At 48.0% G+C, this 21,754-nt stretch overlaps 2 protein-coding genes across 4 annotated transcripts in view; one reads left to right on the forward strand and one right to left on the reverse strand.

Annotated features, from left to right (window-relative positions):
* LOC125638267 (uncharacterized) overlaps nucleotides 1–21,754 on the reverse strand; it is a 185,106-nt gene that overhangs the window by 78,417 nt on the left and 84,935 nt on the right. The gene's annotated exons all lie outside the window — the stretch shown is intronic.
* The window catches only part of LOC125638258 (uncharacterized), a 69,993-nt gene that overhangs the window by 10,743 nt on the left and 37,496 nt on the right, over nucleotides 1–21,754 (forward strand). For all 3 annotated transcript variants that reach the window (XR_012668795.1, XM_075129183.1, XM_075129184.1), the window contains 3 exons: nucleotides 8,601–8,843; nucleotides 13,919–14,158; nucleotides 20,098–20,361. Coding sequence is in view for 2 of the 3 variants with exons in the window: in XM_075129183.1 (XP_074985284.1) it covers nucleotides 8,601–8,843; nucleotides 13,919–14,158; nucleotides 20,098–20,361 (747 nt within the window). In the remaining variant the exon portion in view is untranslated. The remainder of the gene's footprint in view (nucleotides 1–8,600; nucleotides 8,844–13,918; nucleotides 14,159–20,097; nucleotides 20,362–21,754) is intronic.

Raw genomic sequence — 21,754 nt, forward strand, 5'->3', positions numbered from 1 at the left:
GCTCCCAGCACTCTGAGCCTGTCCACACTGGCGCTTTACAGTGCTCAGGGGGGTGATCTTTCACACCTCTGAGCCTGCAAGTTAGAGCCCTATAAAATGTAAGTGCAGACAAGCCCTTAGATCACCAAATGTATACAATCTGCTGAGTCAAAAACATCTTCCCTCCATCTGCTTGTAGGAATCTTCTGCTGGAATCCATGCAGCCTCTTCCTCTTCTGAAATCACTGTTAGCCAGTCAGCAAACTGCAACTTATTTGTGCAGACCAGGCCTAGATATTTACAAAGCACAAGCCACTTGTAAGGTGGTTGCGGGTCTCTCCCCGTCCATCAGGGTGGGCTACAATCCCTCCGGGAGCAACTCAGTTCAGGGGGAAATTAGTAAGCGGTTAATGGCTCTGGCCTGTAGCCAAGCTGAGCAACACAGCAGTTCAGGGGAAATCAGCTCTCTGGTGGGAGCAACAGCCAAACCCGTCTGGAATCCTAGCTCAGGCGGGCGCCAGACGAATGCAGGCCTCCTGGCCTAAAGATGCGGAGGCGGCCAACCCTAGGGGTGGGGTGACCGGGGCAGGGGGACGCATGCCCGCCCACTCTACTGTGTCCCAGCACAGGGATCTAACAGTGGCGGAGCTGTCCGCCACTGGGTCAGTGGGGAATTCTGGCCACAACATGTAGACAGTAACAAAGCTGAACCCTATTCGGCTTCCCTGGGCTTCTTCCTACACTCCCAGTCAGGGGGTACCTGGGTTCCAGGGTCATCGTTCATTTCACTGGGGTTCATCTCGCAGATGGCAAGTGGCAGCTCCTCAGGTCCCCAGTGCTTGGCAGTTGCAATGGTCTTTCTAGGTCTCTGGCGCTGTGGCAGTCTCCGTCAGCTCCAAACTCCAGCAGTGGGGAAGAGACGTCCTGCTCTTCCGTTAGCTCTCCTCCAACTGAGCTAGAGGGCCTGTCCTTATAGTTCCAGTTCCTGTCCCGCCCTGCTGGAAGCAGTGTGGTGGCCACAGGTGTCCCAACTCTACCCACCAGGGGGTGGTCATGGGTCTCTCCCCATCTGTCAGGGTGGGAGAACATGCCACCTTGCTACACCCCACCCTCAAGTCCAGCCCTTACTGTCTTGGGCTGGTATGGTCCCCCTCCCGCAACCGGGAGAGACCATCTACATTTGCATTCTCCTTAACTGCACTATGTTACACGGTAAATGCAAACAGTTGAAGGGTGAGGTACCACCTCATTAGCCTCGCATTAGTGTCTTTCATAGTCTGCAGCCACTTGAGGGGGGCATGATCCATGACCACAACGAAGGAGACCCCCAGGAGGTAATACCGAAAGGCCTCCCCAGCCCATTTAATTGCCAGGGCCTCCTTCTTGATGGTTGAATAGTTGCGTTCCCGGGGAAAGAGATTCTGACTAATGTAAAAGGACGGGGTGTTCCCTTCCATTGCGGGTCTGAGAGAGGACAGCCTCTTGCCCCACTGCCAAGGCATCTGTCTGAACCACACATCTATGAGAGAAATCATGGCTATAACTCACTGGTTCATGGCAGAGATGGTCCTTTAGCATCTGGAATGCTTTGGCACACTCGGGAAGCAGCTGACACATTGTGCCTGGTTGTTAGGATTTCTGTTGGGGGGTGGGGAGAGAACAATCGAGGTGAAGTTGGGGATGAAGTGGTGGTAACAGCCCACCAGCCCCCAAAATTGCCTCACTTGTTTCTTTTGTGGTCGTGGCGGGTTGTTCTTGAATGGTCTGGACCTTTCCAACTAGAGGACGAACCTTCCCCCGTCCCAGGACGTATCCCAAATAGATGATCTCCTGGTAGGCAATTCGACATTTCTTGGGGTTAGCCATCTGTCTTGTGGATCAGAGGGTCTGTAGGGGTGCTGGTTCGGGTGCTCTTCCCAGTAACAGTTATAGATCATTACATCATCCAGGTAGGCTGAGGCATATTCAAGGTGTGACTAGAGTAGGCGATCCATCAACCACTGGAAGGCTGCAGGGGCCCCATGGAGTCCGAAAGGCATGCGGGTGAACTGGTAGAGCCTGGTGGGGGCAGCCAATAGGGTCTTTTCCTTCGAGATCAGGTCCAGTGGGATCTGTCCGTATCCCTTTGTCAGGTCCAGGGTGGTAATAGAGCGTGCTTCGCCCATATGGTCAAGTTCGTCTATCCGGGGCATTGGGTAGGTTTCAAATTTAGAAATGGCATTAATTCTCTGGAAATCAGTACAAAACTGGTAGGTCCCATCTGGTTTAGGGACCAGAACAATGGGGCTGTGCCACTACCTTTGTGTCATTTCTGTGATCCCTAGCTCCAGCATTGCCTGCACCGCTTGTTCCATCACATCCTGCCAGTGGCATGGGACGGGTGGTTTCACAAACTACCTCCCGAAGTGTGTGTGTGTGCAGGTGATGTGCTGGGCCTGCAGGATCTGCCCTGGTGTTGCCATGAATGTTCAGGAGAAGGCCTCCAGTAGACATCCTGCTTGCTTTTGCTGCTCAGGAGTGAGGGTTTCTCTGAGGAGGGGTTCCCCTTGTTTCATCGGAGTGGAGCCCTGGGGCCCTAACTCTGGGTCAGGGGGATATGGGGTTATTAGCAGACTTTCCTGCTCATGCCAGGCCTTCAAGAGGTTTACATGATAGACCTGGCATTTCTACCGTTGCTCCGGAGTTTGAGGAGTTCAAACTGTCAGCCTGGTGACAAGGCCATGACGAAGTCATCCGCCAAGTGGGACCCGTTAATTATGGCAATGTTCTTCACGTTTATCTTTCTTAAAACATTCTCACTCTCATTCGCACAAACAAAGTATTACCTAGCTGCAGCATGGCATAAAAATCACTTTTAGTACCAGCTACTTCTAACACTAAAATTTTTTATCTCGTACAAGGTCTTTCATAACATTCCATTCCTTTTAATTTACCTTTATCCTAACATCGGAAACTACAGCTAACCTTTGTGGCCAGTCTAAGGCCCACACATTAGCATTTTAATCAAAGGACTTACACTTAAACTAAATTAATCTTAAAACTTCATTCTATTACAATATTCATAATTCTTATACTAATCATTAGTATTATTCTTGAGTGGGTCATATCTTACATAATTATTTTAAAGCAATATACTGATAGGCAATTTGAGCTTGTGGTTGTAGTTTAACAAACATTTTCTTTATCCAGCAACACATACGACACATTCCCACCAGCCAAATGCAACATAATATTAATACATCAGCAATGGATGAAACATAATAGACAAAATGCCCTTAGAAGTAGGGGACCAGCCTGTAAAGATATCGTACCAGTGATAGGCTGTTATTTTCTTTTTAGGTTTGGCAATTTTTAACATATCTCCATTTGCATGTAATATTTGAACAACGCGTTTCCCTGTGTCTTTTTGTCTTTGCTGTAAAAACTGAGTCACTTCTGTTTCTGCAAATAAGTGGCATGATTTTACTGATCAATCTAGGCCAAGGGTAACAGAAAAATTAATCAAAGCAGCAGTTACTGTGCTTTGTACCCTTTTTATCTTTGGTAAATAGTAAGTATGGTTGCTAGTATATAGTCCGCTGACATTGCATCTACATTCATCCACTGGGGGTTGGCTAATGCTTCCATCTTCCCAAAACACATTTTCCCAGGATGCAACCCATACACATTGTCCATTATATAACACACGTGTTACATTTTCAATTCATCCCAAACACATCTTCCTAATGATGTATTTATGCTACATGGTTCTGTAGTGACAGGCAAGAAAAAGCATACCCATTTTTGAGGGCTCCATTCTGTACACCCTCGAGTGTCTCATAATTTCTTCTTCTTCCCAACCCACTGACCTACAACCCGGGGTTACCAAAAAAATCCCATGGTTAATTTTGGAAGTGGGCTTACTTTCCATATTTCTGCCTCTACAGACTGTTGGTGAGCAATTTTAATAATTGCACCCAATAGCAGATTAGGTTTTACCATACTAGAAACGTATTGCATCCATTCATATCTATAGATATTGAATGACAATCTTTGGCATTGTTTTAAAAGATGTGCTAGTACGCTGACATTTCCAGATACTACCCAAAACATTTCATGTTCAAGTGTTGCTAAGCTAAGAATTCGCATTTCGGTACACCCTATGGCCAAGGCAGTTTTATTTTCTAGTTCTACTTGTATTATGTCTTGCTTTGCTCGGCCACCTGAGGGCTGATGTGTTTTTATCCATGCTTTCAAAATAGGAAGGGAGTAGGGTATACCTTCATCTTCTATTTCTGACACGTTTAGCCATGTCCAATCCATACCAATTTTTATTTCTACCAACAGGGGGTTTAACAGTACCTTTACTGGATTAATTTGGGTGATAAACAGTTTAGGTTTCTTTATTTTAACTGGGGTGCCCTTTTTAAATGTGTAGTCCCTGGTCCAGGTTTTAGTACATGTGTCCAGGAACCATAAATTTAAATTACCATTGGACAGTAGCCCGCAATTGCCGTTAACCTTGTTCCTGATTTAATGAGCCTGTCCCACTCGTATGGTAATTGTGGGTAGCTGGTGATCCACCTAGTATCCCCCCAAAAAACTTTTATCTCAACCCCTATTTTCCAGTGATTTTGTATTCCTGTAATATTTAGAAGGTGGACCTTAAGTCCCACCTCACCTTTCCAGGTGTACACACTGCTACTTCCTAGTGGTTTTAGAACCTGACTGGTGTTTTTATTATACAATTTTATAAGTATTACCGGATCACTTGGGGACCCATGACTGGTTAATAGAGAGTGAATTATTCCTTGCATATTGGTTCATGAGGAGGGCTGCATCTTCTCTCATGAACACTAGAGCTATCTTGGCACTGAAAATCTTCAAAAGCAGACAGAGCCAGATCTTACACTGCAATCTTATTTTCTGTGGAGTAAAATTGTGGTGGTTAAGCAGTGCCTTGTGTTTTAATTTCAGGGAGTTCTTTTCTGTAAAGAGAGTTCAAATGTGATTTATTATTTATGCAAACAGTTTAATTTGTGCAACACGTACCCATTTTGGCGTTCCGTCCTTCTTAATGTGGTATATCAGTGGGCAGAGGCGATCCACTATGGAATATGGTCCTGTCCATTTTGATTTTAATTAGTGGCCCCTTTTTTCCAGCTTCAGGTTCATTACTTGATTTCCTGTCTCCCACAATGCTGATTCACATGTTTCTGTTCTTGGATTTTATTATTCCTTTGTTTAATAGCCTGATTGACTCTGTACCGTAATGTAGTTTTATTTTCCTGTAGCTGTTTAAGCCATTGGAAGTAGTCATGCTGAGTAGCATTAAGAGGCTCCCCTGGACCCTTGTCTAGGTGACTGGGGTCGATCATTAGGCGTGTAGGTTGCCCAAACAGAATTTGGAATGGGTGTATTTTTGTTCGTAGTCTATTGCTAATGCGTATGGCCCCAAGAATTACTGGCAGTTTATCAGGCCAATCTTTACCTGTGTGGTTTAGTACTTTGCACAGTACCTCTTTAATAGTTTGGTTCATACGTTCCACCTGGCCTGACGACTGGGGTCGGTAAGGTATGTGGAACTTTTGTTTAACTCCTAATGCCTATATCATGGTTGTAAAAACTGCCCCTACGAAGGTTCCCCCATTGTCTGAGTCTCTGACTTCCAGGGTTTCGTATCTGCAAACTACTTCATTTAAAAAAACAAACAAACAAAACTTTTTGGCTACCGTATATGGGCAGATCTTTTCCTCCTCTCTCAGCTGGGTAATTTGCATCAACACAGATGTTGCTTTTTGGATCCAAAGCAATCACTAGCTCAGGGACTGGATTCTGTTTTAAAAGCATTAATTTCCACCAGCAAGTCAGAACTAGAGTTCTGATTATTTTCCACTTTCAACTTCTGCTTCAGGACACCCAGCAATCTGAAAAAGAAAACATAACCTATTGTAAAAAGAAAAGGAGTACTTGTGGCACTACAGAGACTGCTCAAATAAATTGGTTAGTCTCTAAGGTACCACAAGTCCTCCTTTTCTTTTTGCGGATACAGACCAACATGGCTGCTACTCTATAACCTATTGTGGCTCTTTTTGGAGCCCTAATAGGATTTTAATTAAGTAATATGTTTTATTGACATTTCTCTTACCCCTTATACGGTGTATATGGTAAATTTCATGGGCGGGGGGGGAATGCACATTACTTCCATAGTTAACTTCTATAACATTATATTAGCCATATTAATTTTAAAGTGTAACTGTTTAAAATTTTTATGTATCCTTATTCAAGTGACAGTGTGACTACTTAGAGCCATGTTAAGACTTAGTGTTTTTAACATTGCTTCCTTTGTACATTCCACCCATGCCCTTGCATCAGAGATGCACTGTCTTTTAACTTTTTATTCTTCTCCTGCAGTTCTTAGCTGCTATTTATTATTTAAAAAGGATCCAGAATCTCTCCCCATTCTTCGGGTTCTGGCTGCTTTGCCCACATCTTCTGGTCCTTATTTAAAAAGACTAAACTTTATAATATGTCCCCAAAGGATTAAGTGCAAAATACTAAAGGCAAACCACACTAGTTGCCTGTGTCCAGCAAAAGGGTCTGTCAGTGTAGCAACTTTGAATAAAATATTCAAATGGATTTTTAATGGCATTATTAAATAAAAAAAAAACCAATTCATCTTAAACCTACAAAACAGACTTTTACAAACCAGGAATGTTGGTTTAGGTCCTTAGAACCTTACATAATTACACAATATATTTACTTTTACATGACTGGGTTTTATTATTGAACCCAGAATTTTCTTCTTATAACACTACAACTGTTGTTCTTTCATATTTTTACAATTCCCACCTGTCTATTTTTTTTCCTAACTTCATACTATTAATTTCTGCAAAAGCTATTGTTATCTCTTTACTTTTTCTTTAAATCACTTACTTCTGCATCCAGTTTATTATATCTTAGCTTCATTATATTATTCTCTGCTGCCACAGCTTTTAAAGTTTTACTGGCAACATAGTTTTGTAATTTTATCTCAGGGGCCTGAAGTACCCCTTGTATCTGTACCTACTCCTCCTGCTGCTACAATGCCCCTCTGGGCATCCAGTTTATATTTCAGCTTTTAATCTGTTGCCTGCAAGCAGAATGATTGCTGCTTGCCTGGGCCTGATCCTGTTTTTCCTGCAGGATTGTTCTGACAACTGCCTGAGTGTTTCGCCTACTCCTCCTGCTTCTTGCTTTCTTTTTCTTAAACATTTTGCCAGTAATGCTTCAGAAACCAAGGCTTCTTTATGGTTCCTTTTTCCCTGCCTAGCAGGTGGGATAGAAAACACTGAGCTTCTCTCCCCATCTCAGGAATCTATAGCCGAAGGTATCTCCACCAATATAAATCACACCTGTGAATTACACATCCTAAATGGGTCAGGGGAGGGATCCTAAACCTTTCCTGTTAGCTAGAAGTTAATGGCTCTGACCTGTAGCCAGGCGGAACAGCAGTGAGTCTATCTGCCCAGGGCACTCAATCCGGGCAGGGTTCCTCTGGTAAGCTCTCCAACTGAGCTACAGGGCCTGTCTTTTATAGTTCCGGTTCTTGTTCTGCCCTTCTGCTTCCAGTGGAGCAGCTGTGTGTGTCCCAGTTCTGCCCACCAGAGGGCAGTCAGGGTCTCTCCCTGTTTGTCAGGACGGGAAACCATGCTCCCTTGCTACCCACTCTAGGATATCGGTGCTATTTCGGTTTCTCTTTCTCCACCCCCACTTATCACTCCTTCATTCCCACTGCCCTTTATTCCCATCTGTCTCAATCTCCCCTCCCCTAATCTCAATCTTTCTCCTCCCCTTCCCCCCAACAGCCATTCCCTTGTAGCTCACCCCTCTGACCACCTACCTAATAGCTTTGCCCTGTTCACTTGGTTTCCCCACAATTTTTCTTCCCCTCTTCAATCAAACATCATGATACACAACCCCCAAAAGGGACAGTGCAGCTGGCATATCCCCCCGGCACAATGGAGAGGGGAATGTGATTTCTGAGGCACAATCTGTCCCAGCCCCTACTCAGGCCTCTGGCTAAACAGCGCCGGGGAACATAGGTGCAATCGCCAAAAAAATGTTGGGTGCGGACAGGAGAGTCATTTTTGGATGGAAAGATTGGGGCGGAGGATTCAACGTGGAACTAGTTCTACAGATGAACTCATTCCCCCTCCTCCTGAAAGTTTCCCCTTAAAAATATCTGTATGTCTGCATGTCCATGCCTGTATTTGTGTGCAGAGCTCTGTTTTCCCAGTGTCCCCCGTCTCTGTCCTATGCGCCTTGTCCCTCAGCTCTTTCTCTGCTGCCTCCCCCCAGGAGAAGGCAGCATCTGGGCTTCCTCCTTTACCTGCATTAACCCAAGGGTCAACATTAACGGGGTGTGTGGGGCTGGGAGAGGGAATCGTCTGGTTCAGGAGAGCATTAATTGACGATTAACAGCAGGAGGAGTAATATTTACTTTTTCCCCTCCAGCCACTGGGCCAGCAGAATTGGGGGGGAGGAGGCTGGGGAAATAAACTGGGGAGGATGTGACCATGCCAGTGGTTGCCCGTGTGGCACAAACATAATATATAATCATGACAATTATTAATTTGGTATTTTTTTAAATGACTTCTCAGGGGAACATTTTGCCAACCAGCAGAAAGGATTTTTTGCCTATGCCGCGAGTAGCGAGGTCTTGCCTCAGCTGCCCATTCAGGCACCAGAGAACAAGCCACACCAAATGATCACAGTTGAGAGAACTGACCCAGAGAAGATGCGGAAGCTGTATGAGTTGATTCCAAACTGGGACTCATGGTTCAAGGGCATGTTCTACTGGGCACTGAAATTAACAAACAGAGCCCTCGTCGAAGAGCTGGAGGGTAAGTAAATGACATCTGGGAAATCAGCTCCCTGTGTGACCCAAGAGGGTTCACCCCAACCCCATCCCAATGGGGACACTAGCTTGTCTCGCTGGCTTTTATCCCTTGCCCATCACTGGTATCTGAGCTGGACAGTGGATATTTAAGCAGCTCCCACAATACTGGTGTAGCCCCTCCCCAAGCCTCCTCCCTCCTGTTCGCTAATTGGAGCGGTTTCTCCCTCCACCTCGCATGGGTTGGGTCCTGGGTTCTTTACTTTAGCACCTGGTGCCTCCACCCTAGGTGACTCCTCTCCATGCCTGAGACACAAGGGGTGCTGCTGTCCTTCGGGAAAATAACTCATACTTCTTTTCTATTCCCAAGGAATACAACCCCGTACATGAACAACACATTAATACAAACCCCAACAAATGCAATACCACACTCAAAAAAGAAAAATATAACACAGGGGACTGTATTGGGGAGAAGAAACAAAGGCATTAGAGGAGGAAGGATTAAAGTTAACTGAAATACTAAACATCAACACTATAACAAATTCCCCACCTCCCTGCCTTCCCATTGCACACAACCCTCAGCTCCCTCCCTAGCACCTTTCCAGGCAGACAGCATGCGCAAAATCAGTTCTGCGATGAGTGCTGTAAGTGAGGGCTGGGATGAATAAAAGAAAATGCATCCGATGAAGTGAACTGTATGCTTATGCTCAAATAAATTTGTTAGTCTCTAAGGTGCCACAAGTCCTCCTTTTCTTTTTGCGAATACAGACTAACACGGCTGCTACTCTGAAACCTAAAAGAAAAGGGTTTCCTTATAGTGTTTTCCCCCCTGAGCGGATCAGAGTCCTCTCCTGGCTCCCTGGGCTAGAGTCCTGGGGAGATTTCCACTGGCTCTAGGTAGCCAGTGCCAGGTTGGTTCTGTGCTAGTCCCTGCACGGCTGGCATGCCCAATCACATATTAAATCCCCAAATAATTCAAAGTCCCCTTTGTGTGTGGGAAGTGGGGAGTTGAGTAGAGACTCCAGATGCAGGCTGTGCTGCTCCTCCTCTCCCACCTCCAAACTCAAACAGCCCAAACATGAATCAAAAACAACTCCCTTTGTCTCTGAGTCAGGCTGTCCCTTCCCACTGAGGGATTGAACAGTCCTGGCTTCTCATTGGCCCAGCAGACTATTTACATGAATCACTTGATCTCTTGCTCCCCACTGGCTTTTGAAGGAGTTTTGTCTATTCTGTCCCTGCCCTGGACCCTAAGCAGGGTGAGAAATGGTGCCCAGAGGCTCTGGAGCCATTGTTGCTGTAATCCAGAGGGCAGGACCCCCTAGAGGCTCAGTTTGGTGTTCCAGGAGCTAGCAAACGCCAAAGTGGGTTACTCTGGATGGCGTACAGTGTAGGAGCATTTGCTTCATGCGGGAGATTCTTTCAATATGTGGTGCTGTCAGGTCCGTTCCAGACAGAGCCTTCTCCAGCTGTGCTATCCAGGGCTTGGCTTCACACGAAGGGCCAGGGCTCAGTTCTGCAGGCAGCTCCTCATTCACATCCCTTGGAATTATGCATGGGGTGATTAGGCCCCAGGGGGTTGCTTTGGCCTGTTGTTCAGGTTAGGGATATTTGTAACATTCACTTAGATTTCAAACCTCTCCCTGGTACTTGCTATCCATCTCCTCATGTGGGCTGGGTCCGGGGTTATTTTTCTTGGCTCTTAGATGCCTCCAATCAGGGTGACTCCTTGCTGTGCCGTATACACAGGGGTGCTGCCCATTGAGAAATCAGTGACCATGCTCCGAGCAGCAAGGACCATAAAGCTCAGTACACAAGGGACAACAAGGCAATTGAAACAAACCCAGCAAAGGAATGACACAGCAACAATACCAGTGGCACAGAGCGGGGACTGTACTGGAGACATGAACATAGGATCTGGGCAAGGAAGGGGCTAAGGGTAGCTAATAATTAATAAATAAGCCATTTCTTCACCTCCTAACCACAAACTCCTCTAACCTAGCTCCCTCTCTGTACTATCCTGAGGCGGGGGGCGGGGGGGATACCTAGGGTTGCCAACTTTCTAATCGCACCAATCTGAACACCCTTGCCCTGCCTCTGCCCCTTCCCCAAGGTCCTGCCCCCTGCACACTACATTCCACCTTCCTCGGTGGCTCACTCTCCCCCACCCTCACTCACTTTCACTAGGCTGGGACAGGGGTTTGAGGTGCAGGAGGGGACTCCAGGCTGGGGCCGAGGGATTCAGAATGTGGGAGGGGGTTGCGGGTTGAAGCAGGGAGTTGGGATGTAGGAGGGGGTGAGGGCTCTGAGGTGGGGCTGGGGGTGAGGGATTTGGAGTGCAGGAGGGGGCTGTAGGCTGGGGGGATGGGGCCGAGGGATTTGGAGTTCGGGAGGGGGCTGTGAGTTGAGGCAGGGAGTTGGGGTGTGGGAGAAGGTGAGGGCTCTGGGTTAGGGTCAGGAATGAGGGCTTTGGGGTGCAGAAGGGGGGTCTAGGTTTGGGGGGCTCAGAGTTGGGGCAGGGGGTTGGGGTGCAGGAGGGGATACAGGGTGTGGGTGTGGGTTCTGGGGTGGGGCCAGGGATGAGGGCTTTGGAGTGAAGGAGGGGGTTTTGGGTTTGGGGGGGCTCAGGGCTGGGGCAGAGGGTTGGGGCGCAGGCTTACCTCTGGTGGGTCCCACTCAGCAGTGCAGCGGGGCTAAGGCAGGATAATCCCTGCCTATCCTGAAACCGCATTGCGCAGGTGCACCCCGGAAGCAGCCAGCAGGTCCGGCGCTAGTAGGTGGGGTGGGAAGGATGAGGCTCCGCTTGCTGCTCTTGCCTGCAGGCCCTGCCCCCCAGCTCCTATTGGCTGGTTCCCAGCCAATAGGAGTGTGGAGCCACTGCTTGGGGTGGGGGCAATGTGCACAGCCTCTTGCCCCCCGCACTAGCGCCGGACCTGCTGGTCGTTTCCGGGGCGCAGTGCAGTGCCAGGACAGGTAGGAACTAGCCTGCCTTAGTGTTGCAGCACCGCCGACGGGACTTCTAACTTCCTGGTCAGCGATGCCGACCAGAGCAGCCAGGATCCCTTTCTGACCAGGTGTTCCAGTCCCTAAGGATGCCATGTGTCCTGTGATGCAGCGTCGCAGTGCTATGGCACTGGCCAGCTTAAACAAATGGTCCCCTTACTTTTTCTTCACCGTGGGTTGAGGCAGGGTCCTCTCCTGACTCCAACCGGGCTTGCTGCTTCCCTGGGCTGAAATCCTCCTGGAGTCTGGATTGGCTGTTGGTAGCTGGTGCTGGGTGGGATATCCCTCTGGATGCTGGTCATTGCAGATCTGGAGCCGCCTGATCTCTGCAGCCCCAGTCTCAAGCAGCACAAGAACGCCCTTAAGGGGAAGGGGAAATTCAGCAGGGACTCCTGAGCCACACCATCTCTCTCCCAGGATGCAGACTCAAACTGACCTTCTCTCCTTTGTGTAAAGTCAGGCTGCCCCTCCCTGGCTAGTTTGCTGGGGGCTGTGCTTTGTCATTGCTCCAGGGGTTGCTCCTGAAGACACCTCCCTAACTTGCCCCAGCAGGGATTTCTAGTTTCTTCTGTCCCCACCCCGACTCCAAGCATGCTGGGAATGGGCTCAGAGGCCTCTGGTAGTCATTGTAGTCCTTTGGGTAGTGGTCCCTCCATGTGTAGGCTGGGGCTCCAGGAGCTGGGAAACTCATGGGAGGCTCCATACCATAGGGACCGTCTCCATCCCAAAGAGCTCACAGTCTCAATACAGAGCACAGCCAGGGCTGTGGGAAGGACCAGAACACACAGGCCGAGTGGTGGGTGACACACACATGTTAGTGCCACAGGCTTTCCTTTTGGGTTAGTTTTTGGGTAGGGGAGGCAAAGGGAGCTGGGGGGGGGGGGGGGGGACAGAGTGAGGGTAGAAAGAGTAAGACTGAAGGGAAATGACTGGGAAGGAGGGGGTAGGAGCAAATTGCCAGTCAGCAAGGGGGAGAGCATGTCCACAGTAAAAACTGGAGGAGGGGGAGTCTGATGACATCACCACTGTATGAAGTTCTGTGTTGTTGAAACTGATGCTGTAGTTTCTCCTGCCATCTTGAGTCCCTGCCCCCAGGTTCTGCCCCGGAGTTTCTACTGTCCTTGAAAAGGGGTGGTGGTGGAGGGCTGCCTGGTGACCCGTTCGCTATCTGGGAAGGGGTAGCCCTGACTGAATCAATTTTCCCCTCTCTTACCCAAAGGTGCTGCTGACAATAGTCCTTTTCAAAGAACTCTCCCATGACACAGGTACTGGGAGCTGTCAGATCAAGGGCAAGAGTTAGTGCAGGCCCTGGAAGAGCAGTTACCACTAACAGCCTTAACTCTGCCCCTTCTCTCACACATCCATCCCCATTCACTGAAGGCAAGGGCATGTCTATAGGAGAATCACAGTCAGGAGATTGCCTAATTGCTGTTCTCTGCTGATTCGGTCTGGAATTCCATGAGTTGTCTGCCACACTCCCCCTCCCAGCAGCCAGCATCTGCCCCCTGCATTTCCTGTCCTGAACTCTAGCTTAACACTGTTGTGCAACTGTTAAATGACTGTTAAACCCCACCCCAGAGATGGCTGCATGTCGGTGCTGTGTGAGGGTAGCAGATGGCTGGATTCAGTGGAGAGCAGGTGGCCCTATTCAATGCAGCTGGCATGTCCCCCTGCATAATGGGAAGCTGAGGGAGGGATTGCATTTCTGAGGCATGATCCATCCTGGGGCAGAGCAGCTTTGTCCCAACCCCTTCTCAGAGCTGTGGCTAAGGGTATGCACAGGGATAAAAATTCCATGGCTGACTTGGCTTTGTGGGGCTCTGGCTCCAGGGCTGAGCAATAGCTGTGTAGACATTTGGGCCAGGGTGGAGTGTCCCAGAGCTCGGCCTGGAGCCCAAATATCTACACAGCAATTTTTAGCCTCACAGCCTGAGCCCCATAAGCATGAGTCACGTGACCTAGGGCAACCGCATCCGATATCCTGTGCAGACCTACCCTAAGTGGCCCCTGGACCAGCCCTGAATAGTCTGGCCACTAAACCCAGTGATTCAGTAGGGTTTTTCATGTCTTTTTACTCAGGGGGACATTTTGTTGAGTGGCACCAAGAGCAGCTGATCAAACGAGCCTCCTTGGTGGATGAAGTTCTCGCTCTGCTGTATGGAGATGTACTGGACAATGAGCAATACATGGAAATCTGTACTGAGCCGGGGAAGATGCGGAAGCTGTATGAGCTGGTGCCAAACTGGGACACAGAGCGCAAGGACCGGCTCTACCAGGCACTGAAGGAAACAAACCGAGCCCTCATCAACAAACTGGAGGGTAAATAAATGGAATCAAGAAAATTTCTCCAGGGCACGACACCCCAAACCCATCCCAGAGGGGACACCAGCTTGTCTCTCTGGGGTTTTATTCCTTGCCCATCACTGTGCTATTGGGACTTGTCCAAGTATCCTGCCTGGGCATGAGTACCAGGTAGTCCCGATAGTGTTAGCCCTTAGTTGAGTGCCTTAGTGACGGTAAGCCCAGATCCTCAAAGGCATTTGGGCTCCTAACTCCCATTGAAATCAGCAGACTTTAGAAGACTAAATACCTTTGTGGATCTGGGCCACGAGTCTGTTTATAATAAGGAGCATTTCTAAAAACTCCAGCTGTTCCCTGACCCAGCCGCCTCCCAACTGTTTCACTTACCTCTACATCCCTTTGCTGAAATCACCCCAACCTGACTAACCCCTTCCATTGGCTCATCTCATTACAGAGGTGCTGACAGCGACTGTTGCATTAACGAAACAGGATAGTGGAGAAAATAATGTTAAAACAAAATTTTTATGGAATGATTGTGATGTTTTGGGATTCACCATATGCCTTGTAACCTGGGTGTCTTGTAGCTGTGTAAAGCTCTGACACCAATAGCCTGCCAGCAGCCCACAAGCCTCACCCTGGCTTTGCCCAAGACGGTTATTCCTTGCAGGCTGATTTTAGTATCTTTTCATTCCCAAATTTTCTCCGAAATTATCCTACTGCAGGAACCAGTCCCTCTCACTGGGCCCTCACAGAGAAAGTGTGAGGGTCACTGCCTCCACAGAGAAAGTAGAACACTCCCAGTTGCACACACTGTATTGGACTTACCCAGCACTGATGTTTTATAACAAAAGCAAGCCAAGTTTATTAACAAAAGGTCATGGATTAAGTGATACCAAGTAAAAGGGATAAGGTAATCTTGAGGGAATTCTGTGCCAAAAATTAAAAATTCTGCTCACATTTTAAAATTCTGCATATTTTATTAGTCAAAATAACACAATATAATTACACCATTTTCAATTATTTGCTGACAAGTATTTTGAAATAAATTACCATAATAATTGAAAAGGATGTGATTATATTGTTGTTGTGTTACTGTGTTCTTTTGACAAATATTCAGAAGTTTGCAGAATTTTAATTTTTTAAATTTTTTGGTGCAGAATTTTCTCAAGAGTAGCAGAGTTCCGTGTGGCACAATCTGGGTGTCGGCAGCTTGGTGTGGGTCCAGGCGGGATCTGGATGTACAGGAGCTTGTTGGGGTGTTCTGGGTGCAGGGGGAGTGGGACTTGGCAGGGGAGTCCAGATGAAGGTGGTTAAGTCTCAATGGGGGGCATCTAGGTGCCGGGGGAGTGGGGCTTGGTGTAGGGGGGCTCAGGGTGCAGCTGGTGGGGGCTCAGCTGTTGGGAGTCTGGGTGCGGTGAGCTGCTGATGCAAGGGGTGAGGCTTGGAGGAGTGGGGGTTTGGGGAGCTCGCTGTGGGGGTGTTTCTGCGTGCTACTGATGCAGAGGGGGCTTGGTGGGGGGGGGGGTTCCGGGTGCAGGGGTGGGAAGAAGGGTCACTCTATGGAGAGCTGCTCCCCCTGTCCATCCAACTCCCCCCACACCTAAAACCTGCTGCTGAGCCTCACCCCCACACCAGGAACCCCAAACCCACCTCACCTCACCTCACCTCTCCTCCTGCACCCAAGCTCCCCGTCCACCTTTCCCAGTACTCTGGAACCTCACACATGCTCTGTGACTTCTCAAAGATAATGGTTTGTAGGTTGCTTCAGCTAGTTCCTTAAGTACCCTAGGATCAATTTCATCAGGCCCTGCCAACTTGACTTTATCTAACTTATCTAAATATTCTTTATTCTCTTCTCCCCCTATTTTGGCTTGTGCTCCTTCCCCCTTGTTGTTAATATTAATGGTGTTGAGTAACTAGTCACCATTAACCTTTTAGTGAAGACTGAAGCAAAATAGGCATTAAACACCTCACCCTTTTTGATGTCATCCGTTATTAGCTCTCCTTCTCTGCTAAGTAGAGGAGCTATACTTTCCTTTGTTTTTCTCTTTCTCCTAATATATTTAAAGAACTTCTTCTTACTGCCTTTTATGTCCCTTGCCAGGTGTAACTCATTTTGTGCCTTAGTCTTTCTGATTTTGTCCCTGCACATTTGTGCTATTCTCTTCTACTCCTCCTTAGCAATTTGTCCATGTTTCCTTTTTTTTGTAAAATTCCCTTTTGATTTTCAGGCCATTAAAGAGCTTCTGATGGAGGCATATTGGCCTCCTATTATTCTTTTTATCTTTCCTTCACCTTGGGATAGTTTGCAGTTGTGCCTTTAATATTGTCTGCTGCCACATAGAGACTGCCAGCTCTCCTATACTCCTTTGTCCTCCGTTATATTCATTATTGTCTGGGGAACACATTGGGGAAAAGAGAAATTGAAAAGCCTTGTATTGTTTCCCATATAGAGGACACAAATAAGAGGGGTGTCATATGGAGGCACTACGTGGAGCATCCTCCTGCTACAGGCCACAGCACAAGTGCATCTGCCTCAGTTTCCCTTTTGCAGAGTTCCCAGTAACTCCACACCAGGTTCTCTTGCCTCATTAATACCCCTCCTTTGGGCTAGTTTATTCCAAACACATTATGCAAATAGTCTGAAATATAAGTCCCAAAATATAGTCAATTTATCACCCCAGTGCAAATAGTCCTTAAAATCCCAAGACATCACTTCCACTGACATGACACATACCACATTCCAGCATTTTCCCCCACACCCAGGCTCTGTCCGTCCTCTTCTGTCCCTCTTCTGGGACACTCACATGGCCCTTCCAGTTGAAGTGCAACACCACTTCCCCCAGTGGAAACCCCCATAGCCTGTCTGCTGGGAGATCATACTCACCAGGGAAGCATCCGTTAATGCCCTGGCCCTCTCACACTTCCCCTAGGTCCAGATCAGAGATGTCAATGGGTAAGCCCCTCTGCCTCTCCCCTGCCTTTAGCCCTCTCTGACCTTGGCTCTGGCTCTTCAAATTAGATCCAGCAGGCAACCCCCTCTGCTGCTCTCCTGCCTTCAGCCCTCCATCTCTGGCTCTCTGTCTTGGGAAAGTCACCCAGCAAACCCTCTTGCAGCTCTTGTGACAGATTTCTGTTACCAATCTGCCTGAGGTGTCAGGTGATCAGGCTGAGGCCGCAGAATTGTGGGGAAGGGGATGAAGGAGCACACCAAGTGTCTAAGTTTTAAAGCTTTATTAATGAAAATAATAAAATAACAGCGGAGAGTGCAGGGTGTTCCTCACATCACTCAAAGGAAGGAAGAAGCGTTAGTGTCCCAAGCCCTAACCCACTTTCATACTCACACACGCACTACCTGAGGCTGGCCAAGCCTGGATGTAACGTAAGAAGAAGGGGTGGGGGGAGGGTGGACGACTTGCTTTGGCTCTCAGGAAGGTTTTTAAGTCCTGGGTTCTTTTGGGGGTGGCTCGTTCAGGGACCTCTGTTCCACCTCTGTTCCTGGTGCTCTTTGTACCAGTCCAAACAGGCTTTCTGTGGCCTCCTCAGTTTTCCCAAAACACACCAGCCCCAGGGACAAGAAAACGGTTGTTTTCCCCCTGCTGGCCTTCACCGTCTCACTCATTTTGGTTGCCTCTGCAGTCCTGTTCAGCTGAATCCTCCTTTCTCACGGCTGGTCGAGGTGGAATAGGCACCGGTCTTTCTTGGCAGGCAGCCGAGAGTCAGATGTGTGCTGCGGCCTTGAGTTGGAGTCAGCGTGTTATCTTTGAGCTCAGCAGAAGTGTGGAGTTAACCCATTCTCTTCTCTTTTCCTTCTTTCCCCTCCCGCTTCAGCCTCTCGTAACCTGCAAAGTAATCTTCCACTCCACACTCACACCTTTAACCCTTCCCAACATGCCTTGCGATGTTTGCAACAGCATTCACAACATACAATGCTGATCTGCCTCCCCAGGGGACTCCCTGAGGGAGGGGGCCATTGGGTTGTGACACTCTCCTGCCTTCAACCTTCTCCAGGAACCATGAATAATCTCCTGGTTCTGGCACTTTTCCTTTTCCTCACTGACTCACCCCAGATCTCCAGCTTATACAGACTACCCTTCTCTCAGATTCTCCCTGATCCTTTATAGCTTCAGGTTCTGCTCTGCCCTCTTAATTGACCCTACTGGGAGCACCTGATCTGGCATAAGGTAGATGGACCTTCTTTGTTTACATGGGGCAGCCACTCTATGACAGGGGACTTAATAAAGTCTGTAAAATAACTCCTGAGATGGAGGCGGATATTCCTGGCCCTAACAACAGAACAAGGGTTGTTGTAGCCATGTCGGTCCCAGGTTGGTCCAATAAAAGATATTACCTCACCCACCTTGTCTCTCTAAAAGAACAAGGGGACAGTCAACGAATAAAGGATGGCAAATTGATAACAAATAGAAGGAAATCATTCTTCACACCAGGTGTAATTATACTCTGGAACTCCTTGCCACAAAGAGCCATTGAGGCCAAGAACTTAGCAAGGTTCTCCAAAGGGCTGGACATTTCTATTGATAACAAGAACATTCAGACATATTAATGCTAACATATTTTGGGAGGGATGTCAAACCTCATGCTTAGGACCTAAGACAATCTCTGGCTATAAGTGTACGTCTACACAGAAAGTAGAAACCCCTGGCAGCGAGTCTCAGAGCCTGAGACTACAGACTCATGCTCATGCTACGGCTCTATAAATAGCTGTGTAGATGTTTGGGCTCTGAAGCCAACTGCCTATGCTTCACACTCCAAGGCAGAACGTCTGCAAGCTACGCAAGCCCCATGAGCCCAAATCTGTAGACCCAGGATCTGAGACTCACTGCTGTGGGTTTCTGCTTGCTGCATAGACATAACCTTAGATATCAGGATGAGACTTGGTGTACAGGGCTAATTACCCCACATCTGATACTGCAGGGCTTTCACACCTTGCTCTGAAGCATCTGGTTCTGGCCACTGTCAGGGACAGGACACTGGGCTAGATGGACTAGATCCAGCCTGGTGGTTCCTACATTCCTCCTGGCCTGTCCCATTACACAGGCTGTGGCAGTTGCTGCTGTGTTACCTGAAGAAAGGCATGGCCCAGGAGGTTAAATGAATGACACTGTCAGAACATTAAACAGCCAGTTGTGGCCTGGGGGTCTGTCAGCACAGAGAGTTTAGTTTTTTATGGTGACTTACCTGGAGCAATTGTGTGAAGCACTGTACAGATAGAGGGGAAGAGACAGTCCCTCCTCTGAAGAGATTGCATCAGCACAGACAGGAGGTGGGAGAAGGGAAGGATTATTCTCTCCATTGAACAGGACGAGAACTGAGGCCCTGAGGGGTGGAAAGACTTGCTTGAGGTCACATAAGAAGCTTGTATTAAAACCAGGAACTGACCCCAGGTATCATGTGTCCCAGGGGAGTGCCTTAACCACAAGGCCACCCTTCCAGAGCTGGGTAGATGCTCTCCTCCTGCCGTACTGGTGCTGGTTGGGACAGTTAGCATTAGTCACCTGACATAATACTGGAGAAGGCTGAGATAGAGGGAGGCTGGAGAGGGGTGAAAAGGGGAATGTGAGGTAAGGGGAAAAGAGCAGGAACCTATCACTGCACATCTCGGAGGCTGGCAGATCTGGCCAGTCCGACACCAATGGTCCAATGTCCTCACTGCTTGTGTTGAGGCCTGGATGTCTTTGAGTCCACAAAGCAAAGATCAGTCCTCAGTGCGGTTTGGGGGAGAGAAATGAGAGAGAATTGTTCTTAATGGATGGTAGCATTCTTTGGGGGCGGGGAACACAAACCTCAGGCATGGCCCCCTGCGTGCTGGGGAGTTGGGGGAGGGACGGTGACACCTGAGGCATGATCCATCCTCGAGCTCCCCTGTTCAGGGCTGAGGCTAACTGGCTCCAGGGAACAGCCTGAAATGGCCTGAACAGCTTGAAATTGTTTTTTAGTGCCGCTCTCTCCAGAGGAACATTTTGTGAAGCGGCACCGAGAACAACTAATTCAACGAGTCTCCTCAGTGGACAAAGTCCTGGGCCTGCTACGTGGGGATGTGCTGAACTATAAGCAATACCAGAGCATCTCATCTGAGAGATCTGACCTGGAGAGAATGTGGAAGCTGTTCGAGCTGGTGCCAAGCTGGGACACACTACACAAGGATCGGCTTTACCAGGCACTGACCAGAACAAATCGAGCCCTCATTGAAGAGCTAGAAGGTAAATAAATGGAGTAAGAAAATAACCTCCCTCTCCATCCCTATGGGAACTGCCCCCTGAGCCCAGCCCAGAGGAGCACTAGCTCATCTTTCTGGGTTTTTCTTTGAGTAGATGCAGCCAGGTATTCCACTTAAGTGTGTGCACACCAAGCATGCCGGAGCAGGAGAGTTTTGTCTAGCAGTACTCATAGAGGGGTGGCACTCACACCTCATGGCCATAGTCCCTCTCTAGTTATATGAGGTGACACTGCCCTGACCCATCTCAGTTCCTTCTTACCACCCATAGCGGGAGTCGGCACTCTTTGTGATTTCAAGCCTCACAATCCTCTATTCAGTGACTTTTTTCTAGCTGACTGTAGTTCATTAGTATCCTAGCGTAGTGCTATTTGGACTTAGTGTTAGTTGTACTTTAAGTGTTCCCTGCTGATGCTTTCACCAGGATTTAAACATTGTCCGTCGTGTGTGTGGGTGATCCCCAATAACGATCCCCACACGTGGTGCTTGTTGTGTCTACATGAAGCCCATGTCAAGGAACAGCTTTCAATCTGCAGATCGTTCATGAAACAGACTCGTGAGATACCGCTTTTCAAGCATTTTCACTTTCTGCTTGTGTTGGGAGCTGTGGAGGAGGTTCCATGGGGTCACTGAGTTCTGAGTTTCTAGTCTCTGTATTTTCTGGTGCCCAAATCCAAGGGAGGGGTAAGACCTGTTCTCAACCTTCGTGGCCTTAACAAATAGATAGATTATAGGACAGAAAATATCAATTTGCCTCTATATAAATTGATGGTACACCCACATCTTGAATACCATGTGCAGATGTGGTCGCCCCATCTCAAAAAAGATACATTGTGATTGGAAAAGGTTCAGAAAAGGGCAACAAAAATTATTAGGGGTATGGAACAGCTTCCTTATGAGGAAAGATTAATAAGACAGGGACTTTTCAGCTTGGAAAAGAGACAGCTAAGGGGAGATATGATTGAAGTCTATAAAATCATGACGGATGTGGAGAAAATAGATAAGGAAGTGCTGTTTACTACTTCTCATAACTAGAGATCACCAAATGAAATTAATAGGCAGCAGGTTTAAAACAAATAAAAGGACGTATTTCTTTACACAATGCACAGTCAATCCGTGGAACTCCTTGCCAGAGGATGCTGTGAAGGCCAAGACCATAACAGGGTTCAAAAAAGAACTAGATAAATTCATGGAGGAAAGGTCCATCAATGGCTATTAGCCAGGATGGGTAGGGATAGTGTCTGTTTGTCTGTTTCTAGCCTCTGTTTGCCAGAAGCTGGGAATGAGTGAGAGGGGATGGATCACTTGATGATTCCCTGTTCTGTTCATTCCCTCTGGGGCATTTGTCACTGGCCATTGTTGGAAGACAGGATATTGTG

Source organism: Caretta caretta, chromosome 6 (genome assembly GCF_965140235.1).
Source record: "Caretta caretta isolate rCarCar2 chromosome 6, rCarCar1.hap1, whole genome shotgun sequence".
NCBI lineage: Eukaryota > Metazoa > Chordata > Testudines > Cheloniidae > Caretta > Caretta caretta.